Below are 12,270 nucleotides of genomic sequence, written 5' to 3'. Positions count from 1 at the left end.
AACTCACAGGGAGTGTCACTAAACATAAATCAGCTACAGTACCAGTCAAAAGTTTGGACACAACTTCTAATTCAATGTTTTTTTTTTCCCTTTATTTATGAATTAAAAGTCACTTCATGTCTTAAAGTAATGATGGATGTCGTTTCTCTTTATTTAGTTGAGCAGTTCTTGACGTAATGTGTAGGGATTACTACAGTTGTGCAATAGGGCTATTTACTGTATTTTTATTATTTCCCATTTAAAAAAAACTCCCATGCAGGGATTGGCCAAGGATGGCTCATGTAACATAAAATAATTCCACCATTGATTAAGCAATGTATCTTGTGACGGCAAAAATAAAAAAATGGATATGGTGTGAGTCAGTTATGGCGTATCCTGGATATACAACGAACTGACATCACAATTTCAAGCTATACGTCCGACTCGAGTCACAGCTGTGGCTCCACAAGCATTTGTGTGTGTGTATCTCTACGGACCATGATCATGCCTCGCGAGGCGATAGCATGGTACCGTACATCGTACACGTGCAGGCCGAAGGTCACACCGAACAACACGGCTGCCTCCAGTGAGTTTATGCCGAGATTCAATCTTGACACTTTTAGCTTGATATTTTTTGATGAGGGATATAAATGGGGTGGCACGGTGGTGTAGTGGTTAGCACTGTCACTTCACAGCAAGAAGGTTCTGGGTTTGAGCCCAGCAAGCCTTTCTGTGTGGAGTTTGCATGTTCTCCCTGTGTCTGTGTGGGTTTGCTCTGGTTGCCCCCACAGTCCAAAGATATGCAGTTAGGTTAACATGGGGCGGCCTTGGGCTGAGGTGCCCAAGAGTGGCGGCGTCCACATACGCAGCGGCTTTGCTCTCCTATGATGAACTAAAATTTCATTGTACATTTGTGCAGTGACAATAAAGGTATTCTATTCAATTCTATTCTTTAAATAAAAAATACACCATGCATTAAGCACCGGGAATTACACCACCCTGCATGTTTAAAAAAAGTTTTTGCTGTTTCGTTTAAAACTAGCTACATAACCAAATTTGAGAGAGTGCTGATTTCAAAAATGCGGTCCAAAAATTTCCTGGACTTCAAGTTATTAAGATAAAGGCATATTTAATCTATCTGTTGTATTTCAAAATGTCAGCTTTCTACAACATACAGAAAATTACAGATATTCCCTTATAAAACAAGCGTTGCCAGGAAAAAAAACCCTCATCCGGCAGCACTTATTTTATACCTATATGTTGATAATGGTAATATTTCTCAATCATCAGCTGTCAGGTTATAGTCCTATGAAAATCCATGACCTTGAATTTGACATTTCAAAGTCATTCAAGGTCAAAGGTCATGGTGCCAAATGAAAGCCCATATGGCACTTCCTACAAGTTGTTAATGGTAAACATCTGTCTACCATCAACCGTTTTCAAATTATAGCCCTATGAAAATCTGTGACCTTGAGTTTGACCTTTCAAGGTCACTCAAGGTGAAAGATCATGGTACCAAATGAAAGGCCATAGGGGAGTTCCTATATGCTCATAATAGTAAATATCTGTCTATCGGCAACCGCTTTTGAGTTAGAATGGAAAATGTTATTTTGACCGTAAGGTTGACCTTTCCAGTGACCTTCACCTTGACCCGAGTACTCCCAAAATTTATTCAGGTAATCTATGGACCATTGCCCACCTACCCTGAAAATCTGAAGGCAAGCGGTGCAACCGTCTAGACGCTAGATTGTTAACACACAAACAAACAAACGAAAGTTTGAAAGAAAACTATGAGAGCTACCCCATCATGCAACATATCAATGGAAGCAAAATTGAAAGATGAACATTTTGGAATTGTTTTGAAGTAAATATGATGAACATGAAGGAAGATATTGCGAATAAAACGATTTTGACCTTTTTGGTGACCTCAACCAGATGACCCTCAAAATGTTGGAGGTTCTATTTGAGAACAATGCCCATCTATCCAGAAAGTTTCATGAAGATTGGTCCAGCTGTTTTCCCATAATGTTGCAAACAAACAAATAAACCCCACCGAAAACAATACCTTGCCCCTTGGTGGACTCTGTCCCAGGTGAGGTAATAATAAATGGAGTAAAAACATTATTTAAAACCAAATAAAATCCAAAAATTAAACCCCTTTATATGCTGACAGATAATATCCGTACAAGACATGTTCGAGTGCTTACTTGTTCATATTTGTACCTGTACACAATGTACACATTTTATTTAAAAAGAAAAACAATGTCCCTGGGTGCAGACATTTCAGTCTCTCTGAGGTTCAAATAATACGGTCCGAGTACAAATCGTGGCGTCATCGACTCCAAACATGACTTACCAAGGCTGAGGCCGAGTGGATACATCACTTCTATATTGTTGTAAATAACCCTAAACATGCCCAAGCGCCAAATGTTTGGGTGTAAAAATAAGCCCAATCAATGATCATTTTACGACTTTTTAGATGGCAAGAATCGTGTTGCTGTGGCAACGGATATCGTTTACTAGCATCTGTGTCAGTACTGCGTGTGCGTTATCAAACCAAGTGAGATTTAAACTTCATAAAAGTGAAGCCTGTTGAGTCGCAGATTTTGTTGCCAGTAAAAATCACATGGCGAGAAAACATTTCTGATTAGACTTTTAGAATTAGAAGCCTTTGTCAGTCACGTATACATTACAGCAGAGTGACGTTCTTTCTTTGGATTTAACTCATCTGAAGCAGTGAAAGCATGTGCAGAGAGAGAGAGAGAGAGAGCGATTGCAATTGTTGCTGGTCTACTGGTTAAGGGGTTGGGTTAAGAATCAGAAGGTTCTGAGTTTGAATCTCTGTTAAGTATGAAAAAAAGATATGCTAACTGGGTAGATAGGAATAGACAGACAGACCAGACCAAATACTTGGTAGGTGCACACAGAGTGGAAGTACTGGTAGATGGAAGAAAGAGCGACAAAAGAAGTGATGGAAAACCCCTTTCAAGAATCTTAGATAATCCAAAATTTTAAACCAGGTCAAAAAATAAAAAATGGTTGATTTTTTTTTTAACCTGTAACATACACCTGCATGCTCTCCCCCTCCCTTTGTAAGATTCACATGAACAACTCAACTCACGACGCTTTACCTTAGTGATGTCTTTTTGTCCAGTTTTACCTCGCCCGGGACGGAGTCCACCAGGGGCGAGGTATTGTTCTCGGTGGGGTTTCTTTGTTTGTTCTTTTTTTTTTGTTAGCAACATTATGGGAAAATGGCTAGACCAATCTTCATGAAACTTTCAGGATAGACAGGCATTGGTCTCAAATAGAACCTCCAACATTTTGAGGGTCATCCGGTCGAGGTCACCAAAAAGGTCAAAATCATTTATTTCATGATATCTTCCTTCATATTGATCATATTTACTTCAAACCAATTCCAAAATGTTCATCTTTCAATTCTGCTTCCATTGATATGCTGCATGATGGAGTATCTCTCATAGTTTTCTTAGTGGTTGGAGGTCAAACTGCTAAAATTTGCATATTTTCCATTATAACTCAAACGGTTAGAGATTGAGATGTTTATCATTATCAGCATAGAGGAATTCATATATGGGCTTTCATTTGGTACCATGACGCTTGACCAGGTTTGCTTGTGCGTGCGTGTGTGTGTCTGTCTGTTAACAATCTAGCGTCTAGAAGGTTGTACCGATTGACTTCAAATTTTCAGGGTAGGTGGGCAATGGTCCGTAGATTACCTGATTAAATTTTGTGGGTAATCAGGTCAAGGTCACCCTTTCGGTCAAAATAACATTTTCCATTATAACTCAAAAACGGTTGCCGATAGACAAACGTTTACTATTATGAGCATATACGAACTCCCACATGGCCTTTCACTTGGCACCATGATCTTTGACCTTGAAAGGTCAAACTCAAGGTCATGGATTTTCATAGGACTATAAACTGACAGCTGACGATTGAGAAACATTACCCTTATCAACATGGAGGTATAAAATAAGCGCTGCTGGACGAGGTTTGTTTTGCCTGGCAACACTTGTTATAAGTAAGGCTAATACAGTGTCAAAAACCAAATGAACATGCCTGTTTAAAAACACAGAACAACTCCACAATGCTGTTTGAGCTGATGTGACCATGACATTTAGCCGTTTGGCTCCAGTGACAAACACAAAAACGGAGGCTTCTGATTAAGGATAATGCAATGTGTGTGTTTAGTGGTGCATGTTGGTCTGCTTGTTCTTGGCACAGAGCTTTTCCACTTCTCTCATAAGCCGTAAACACATTTCTTCCTGCCAGGGTAGAGCCACACACTGCACTGCTATTGGCAGACCCACACCGCCTCGTATGGCCTACAACACACACACACACACAATAACTAATGCGGACACTCATTACACTTTTTTTTTTTTTTTACTCATTTAATGTCATGTTTGCAAGAAGTTAACCATTTTAAATAACTATTTCCCCATTGTCTCCATATATAACAATCTGATCAAATAATAATCAATCATATACAGCATGTAGTAGACACTGTTATCCAGAGTGACTTACAGACGTGATTTGTCATCTCCATCTAAAACCTATCCTCATGCTAGGTCAGGGACTAGGAGTACCATCAGTCTAACAAGTCCATATCAGTAAATTCAAGTGCATCGTGGTGCATGTTCACCGTGACAAAGGTCTTGTCCCAAATGTCTCCAAAGTTCCCTCTGTAGTTTTTCAGCTGATCTTCATCCTCGGCTGTGACCTCAGTGACCGGAACAACTCCAGCGGGGAAGTTGAACACGTTGTACACAGCAGTGTAAGTCACAGCACCTGCACACACACACACACACACAGTGCAGCAGAGAATCACATCCACTAGACAACATGCAAAGTATACAACATTACATATCATACACTATAATTACATAACTGACCTGATAACTGGCCTAGTTTTGCTTTTTTACACACTGGTTTATCATTTAACTCCATCGGACACCCTGAGGCTGATTAGCCCCGCCCACTTTACAGTGAAATTCTGCTGAAGTGGATGTAGACACTGGAAGCTCATTACACCGTGACCCACAACACCAACAATACCTTAGAAAGCCGTCATGTTTTCAGCAAGTTCATCACATCTGGCTATACGTAAGGGACTAAAACATGACCAGGTGTGCTGTTCTAGGAAAATAATCGACATTTATATGATAAGGTAGAGTTGCTGTTGCCACCCTGAGCTCCAAATAAGGCAGAAGTCAATACATTACTGATTTGTTTTCCAGTGTAGCTGAAGTTAAAGGCTGGTCCAAGCATGGGACAGAGCAGAACATCCAGCTCCAACTTCTTCCACTCAGCTAATGTTTCATGGATATAATCCTACAAACATAAACAGTAGTTTGTAAGGTTTCCTGTAACTTTTTTTTAAATAACTCAGTCATGCAGTTACAGGGAAATAATCATTGTGGTGTTGCTGCAACCAGCCTGAAGTTGATTATTTAAATAATACTGGCTGGTGTTGAGTGGTATATCAGATATATTCCATTCAGCTAGCATGATATTGAATGAGCCAAAGACAAGTTCAATATCATGCTAGCTGAAAGGAGTATATCTGATATACCATGAAAAAAGCCAGCCACTATTATTATTATAATACATGCAGATTCCTTTCGGGTGTTCAACGTGTCTCTTTCAAAATCTTCAATCTCAAATCTTCTGTATTTAACGAAGCAAACCTGGCAGCCATGTTTGTTTACAAATGGTCACAGTCACTCGCTAGCGCGGAAGTTTTACGTCTCAGACGTGTCTCTTTTCCAGTTTTTCGATGTCCGTTGGTATGTTTTTCTCTTGTAAATATGCATGAAGAATATATAATGAAGTTTTGGTAGCCTTTCAGGTGTTCAACGCGTCTCTCTCTTTCCTGGAAAACAAAGAAATGCTTCTGTGCATGCGCAGCAGAAAACGCTGACTGGATATTCGAATCAGCTCTGATGTGTGATGTCATGTCTTGACAACCATGCAATATCGTAAACCATATTCAATGTTCATTCTCCATTGAGTAGAGTGACATAATACACGCAGGATAAGCGATATGCTAACAATATTGCATGCTATCAAACTGAATTAATGAAACCCACTAAAAGGGAAGAGAACATGTTTTTATTCCACTGAAAAAGTGTCCTGTATGTATAATAATTTCCAATAAGGCATGTCCTGAATTATGTTGTCAAGTTTGTTTGTATAGCGCTTTTAACAATAGACATTGTCCCAAAGCAGCTTTACAGAATCTGAATGACCCAAGACATGAGCCAATTTTATCCCTAATCTATCCCCAATGAGCAAGCCTATGGCGATGGTGACAAAGAAAAACTCCCTCAGACGACACGAGGAAGAAACCGGACCCAAAAGGGAACCCATCCTCACCTGGACAACAGCAGACAACATGACTATAACATTAACAGTTTTAACATGAAGTCAGTTTCGTTGATGTTATAAACTCTTCATTGATGGAAACTTGAGTGCAAAACCGTTCATGACAACTGCAAAAGTTGCAAGTCAACTGTAGTCCTCAGCCATAAAAGCATTACTTTACAGTAAAGTAATGCTTTTATGACTGAGGACTACAGTGTCTAGAGCATCTTCCAAGTGTGACTTTCAACTGTCCATATGGGGCCAAACTCCACAGGAGCGATGTGATGAGACTCCAACCAGAGATAGGGCATCAGGATGGATTAGGCAGGTCCATAGAGCAGAAGAGGTCAGGATCTTAATCTCAGGATTGACATGTAACTCAGAGGGACAGGCGGGGGGGGGGGATTATTCATCATTATCACCTGATGAGTAAGAACAGTATACATTTTGCGCTGACTGCAAGCAGGGACTCTGGCAAAACTAACTAGGACAGCATAACTAAAAGGGGAGAGCCAGAAGGTAGCGCAGGCATGAGGGAGCCCCAAGACATAAAGCAGCAGCCACTATACCATCAACAAACTCGAGTGAGCAAGTGAGTGGGGGACTGACAGCATCCATGCATTCCAGTTTACCAAAACACCATGTCTGAGGACCCTCCAGATCTACACCTTTACCTCATAAACACCATTAACAAAAGGCTTGACTAAACAGATATGTTTTCAGCCTAGACTTAAACACGGAGACTGTGTCTGATTCCCGAACACTACTTAGAAGGCTGTTCCATAACTGTGGGGCTTTGTAAGAAAAGGCTCTGCCCCCTGATATAGTCTTCACTATACGAGGTACCAGCAGATAGCCTGCACCTTTTGATCCAAGTAGGCGTGGCAGGTCATAAAGGACCAGAAGTTCGCTCAGGTACTGTGGCGCGAGACCATTCAGTGCTTTAAAAGGTCAATAGTAGTATTTTATAAATCAATACGAAATTTGATTGGGAGCCAATACAGTGTGGATAAGACAGGAGTGATGTGGTCATATTTTCTAGTTCTAGTAAGGACTCTTGCTGCTGCATTTTGAACTAACTGGAGCGTGTTTATGCACTTATAGGACATATCTCCGTAAAGACAGCTTTATGTTGCCCGGACTTGGAGCTGCTAGCCGTTAGCCTGCGGCCATATTATCTGCCGAGGGAGTTCAGTCATGTGATCACCATCTGTGTTTACATCCCTCCGAAGGCAGATGCAGCCGCTGCATGTGAGAGGATTCACTCTGTCACAGCAAGGCTGCAGACACAGCACCCTGAGGCATTTATGATCATTTCTGGGGACTTTAATCACGCTAATTTGGACTCTACTTTGGCTGCTTTTTACCAGGCTATGATCTTGTCCAACTCTTGTCCAACAAGGAACAACATGACAATTGACTTGCTGTATGCTAATGTGAGGGATGCATACAGAGTCACACCCCTCCCCCGACTAGGGAAGTCTGACCACAACCTGGTTCTTCTACAGCCGAAGTACACCCCCCTGGTTCAAAGGCAGCCTGCAACAACTAGCTCCATCAGGAGGTGGTCCCCTGAAATGGAAGATGCCCTCAGGGACTGCTATGACATCACGGACTGGGATGTGCTGCTTAGCCCACACTGTGAGGACATAGAGGGGCTAACACACTTTCTGACAGATTACCTCAACTTCTGTGCAGACGTGGTCTCCCCTGCTAAGACTGTACGGTGTTACCCTAATAACAAGCCATGGGTAACACAGGAAGTCAAAGCTGTCCTCAACAGGAAGAAGCCCGCCTTCAGGAGCAGGGATAGGGAGGCGATGAAAGCAGCATAGCAGGAGGTGAAATGCTGCATGAGGGAAGCTAAGAACAGCTACAGGAGAAAGGTGGAGCAGAAGCTCAACACAGACTCCTCTATGCATTACTGCAGACCAGGTCAGAGGTCAACTGAGGAAGCTTCACCCCAGGAAAGCAGCAGGCCTGAACAAGGTGTGTCCACGACTACTGAAGACCTGCGCTGCTGAACTGGGTGAACCACTCCAACGCATCTTCAACCTCAGTCTGCAGCTGGGGAGAGTGCCAACCCTCTGGAAGACATCATGTATCGTTCCAGTTCCCAAAAAGAATCGGCCAAGCGAGCTGAACAACTTCCGACCAGTGGTGCTCACTTCACATCTGATGAAGATGTTGGAGCGGCTCTTCCGCGGCCTCCTCAGACCCCAGGTACAACATGCCCAGGACTGTCTGCAGTTTGCGTACCAGGCAGGTGTTGGTGTGGAAGACGCCATCCTCTACCTGCTACACCGAGCCCACTCGCATCTGGATAAGGGAAATGGCACAGTGAGGATCCTCTTCTTGGGCTTCTCAAGTGCCTTCAACACCATCCAGCCCCTACTGCTTCAGGACAAACTGAACAGGATGCGAGTGGACCCCTGCCTGGTCACCTGGATCTCCAGCTACCTCACTGACAGGCCGCAGTACATCAGGCTGAAGATCATCACATCTGACACTGTAATTAGCAGAACTGGAGCACCCCAGGACACGGTGCTGGCCCCTCTTCTCTTCACCCTGTACACCGCGGACTTCTGCTACAACTCGGAGCTGTCTCACATTCAGAAGTTTGCCGATGACACAACCATCGTTGGGTGTATCAGTGACGACAGAGAGAGGAGGAGTATAGGAGCCTGGTGAGGGACTTTGCTGTGTGGTGCAACAGGAACCATCTGCAGCTCAACACCTCGAAGACCAAGGAGCTAGTCATTGACTTTGGGAGGTCCAGACCAAGGTCACGACCAGTTCTGATCGAGGGAGTCGAGGTGGAGGCTGTGGATTCCTACAAGTACCTCGGGCTGTGGCTGGACAGCAAGTTGGACTGGACTTCCAACACCAATCACTTATACAGGAAGGGACAGAGCAGGCTATACTTCCTTAGGAGGCTGCGGTCCTTTAACATCTGCAGGAAACTCCTGTGAATGTTCTATCAGTCTGCGGTCGCCAGTGTCCTGTTTTACACCGTGGTGTGCTGGGGGGGCAGCACATCCAAGGAGGACACATCCAGGCTGGACAAACTGATCAGGTGGGCCGGCTCTGTGGTCGGCATGAAGCTGGACTCTCTGGTGACGGTGGCAGAGAAGAGGTCTATGGACAAACTATTGAGCATCATGGATGATGCCAGTCACCCTCTGCACACCGTCATCAGCAACCAGAGGAGCCTGTTCAGTGACAGAATGCTCCTTCCCAAGTGCAGGACGAACAGACTCAAAAGCTCCTTTGTCCCTCACGCCATCAGACTGTACAACTCCTCTCTGGGGGGGAGAAGGGGTAACAGGAGGACAGAGAACGGGAAGGAGCAGTAGCCTAGCCTAACAATAAGCAATACCGGACAATGTGCAATATAAAGTGCAATATCTTTCCTGCCCCCCACACACACACTTACTCTAACCCCACTTCTCCCCCCTTCCTCTCTTCCCCATATCTTATTCTTTTATATTTGTATATATAAATACTTAATTTATCGAGAAGTTTTTCTCTATTTCTTTTCTGTTTATCTGTAATGATGCTGCTGGAATCTTAATTTCCCTGAGGGAACCCTCCCAAAGGGATCAATAAAGTTTTATCTAATCTAATCTATTGGAACATCCAGACAGTAAGGCATTACAATAATCCAACCTGGAGGTAACGAAAGCATTAACTAGTTTTTCTGCGTCGTGTAGTGACATTAAATTTCTTATCTTAGCAATATTTCTGAGATGAAAGAAAGCTATCCGGGTGATGTTATCAATGTGAGTTTCGAATGAAAGACTGGGGTCAATAATCACTCCGAGGTCTTTTACTGCTGCACGTGAAGAAACAGAAAGGCCATCCAGAGTTACCATGTAATCAGAAAACTTACTTCTAGCTGCATGTGGTCCTAATACAAGTACTTCAGTCTTGTCAGAGTTAAGCAGAAGGAAATTAATAAGCATCCAGTGTCTAATGTCCTTAACACATTCCTCAATTCTATTAAGCTGGTGTCTCTCGTCTGGTTTTGCAGAAACATACAGCTGTGTGTCATCAGCATAACAGTGGAACTAATACCATGCTTACGAATAATGTCACCCAGAGGTAACATGTATAAAGAAAAAGGCAGTGGACCCAAGACAGAACCTTGTGGAACACCCAACTTTACCTCAGTATGTCTAGAGATATCACCATTTATATCAGCATACTGATAGCGATCAGTTAAATAAGACCTGAGCCAGGAGAGGGCCGTTCCCTTAACTCTCAACATTTTCTAGTCTATCCAGAAGAATGGAATGATCAATGGTATCAAATGCTGCACTAAGGTCAAGCAACACAAGCAGCGAGACACAGCCCTGATCAGACGCCAACAGTAGGTCGTTTACTACTTTAACCAGAGCCGTCTCTGTGCCATGATGAGGTCTAAATCCTGACTGATACATTTCATGGATGTTATTCCTATGTAAATATGAGCATAACTGCTGTGCCACAGCTTTTTCAAGGATCTTGGAGATAAAGGGGAGGTTTGATATTGGCTGATAATTGGACAGCTGACAGGGATCAAGGTCAGGTTTTTTTTTTTAAATCAGGGGTTTGATAACTGCTAGTTTAAAGGATTTGGGTACATAGCCAATCATAAGAGAATTTATTATTTTTAGAAGCGGTTCAATTACTTCAGGTATTATCTGTTTGAATAGATGTGTCGGTAAGGGATCTAGTACACAAGTTGAGGCTTTTGATGCCGAGATTAATGAAAGTAATTCAATTTCTCTAAGGGGAGTAAAACATTCTAATTGATGATCTGATACAGTTATATTGTTAACTACAGGGTCACTTCCATTGTCTGACCTTAAATTAGTAGTTTGAATTTTTTGTTGGATATTTTCAATTTTGTCATTAAAAAAATTCATGAAGTCGTTGCTACTACATACTACAGGTGTGCATGTGTCTATAGTGGGCTTATTCCTGGTTAATTTTGCTACAGTATTCAATAGGAATCTAGGATTATTTTTGTTATCTTCTATTAGGGAGGAGAGACATGTTGATCTCGCAGCACTAAGAGCTTTTCTAAACTTCAGGAAGCTCGCCTTCCACGCTAATTTGAACACTACCAATTATCTTAGAATCAAAATTTGCACTTGCGAACATTTAGGATTACTGTCCGCAAAACTAGTTAGTTCTTGTTCTCGCTTATACAATAGCAGATATAAAAAGGAGTTCCCTCACTTGTTACCACAAAACCACAGTGTATAAACTTCTCTCCCTCAGCTTTACCTCTTACAAAGTGCCGACACTGGAGACTCCTTCCATAAGTGTTAAATAAACATCTCCTGACAGAAAACGTTTTCCGCAGCATATCTATCATACAAATCCCTGTGTAAGGTGTTAGAAATGATAACGCATTAAAACGAGGGCATTAATGTAAACCTGTCATTTGTGGTAGCACTATTGTCAGAGCTGCTGTTATAGAAAATTAATCAACACCACTTCTTCTGACCAATCAGATTTGAGAACTCAACAGCACTGGAACAGAAAATGGATTTATTATACGCCCTTCACTGTCTTGCATAAAAACACAGACTGGCTGGCCAAATTATGTGCACTAGTTAAAATGGTTCTCAAAAGAAAACAACAGTAATGAGTATTTTTCTTATTAAATCCATGTTTCACTATCATTAGGAAGTGGTATGCTCTCAAAATTCACACACACCTCAACCTCTCTGTGCTGCTTCCACAATTCTGCTGCGTTGCTGCAAAACAAAGAATACAAAAGTGATAAGTAATGATACATGTGACACGCCCAAGTATGGCTGGTAAAAATAAATTAATAAATAAAGTTGTGGTCAGAAGTTTACATACAGTGACATGAATGACATCTTGGATATGAATGTCATGACAATATTT

General features: G+C 42.1%; 1 protein-coding gene across 2 annotated transcripts in view; it reads right to left on the bottom strand.

Annotated features, from left to right (window-relative positions):
* Window positions 1-3,960: 3,960 nt before the first annotated feature.
* Window positions 3,961-12,270, bottom strand: part of faah (fatty acid amide hydrolase) — a 98,925-nt gene continuing 90,615 nt past the window's right edge. Inside the window, exons 13-16 of one of the 2 annotated variants that reach the window (XM_060920124.1) lie at window positions 12,077-12,116; window positions 5,226-5,334; window positions 4,646-4,791; window positions 3,961-4,325 (exon numbers count right to left, since the gene is read on the bottom strand). In XM_060920124.1, coding sequence (XP_060776107.1) covers window positions 4,188-4,325; window positions 4,646-4,791; window positions 5,226-5,334; window positions 12,077-12,116 — 433 coding nt within the window. In that variant the 3' untranslated portion in view covers window positions 3,961-4,187. Of the gene's footprint in view, window positions 4,326-4,645; window positions 4,792-5,220; window positions 5,335-12,076; window positions 12,117-12,270 lie in introns of those variants that run through there. The other variant, XM_060920125.1, reaches the window with a different exon arrangement.

The sequence above is a fragment of the Neoarius graeffei genome, chromosome 4 (assembly GCF_027579695.1).
Source record: "Neoarius graeffei isolate fNeoGra1 chromosome 4, fNeoGra1.pri, whole genome shotgun sequence".
In the NCBI taxonomy this organism is placed as follows: domain Eukaryota; kingdom Metazoa; phylum Chordata; class Actinopteri; order Siluriformes; family Ariidae; genus Neoarius; species Neoarius graeffei.
This window is presented reverse-complemented; position numbering and strand designations above follow the sequence as displayed.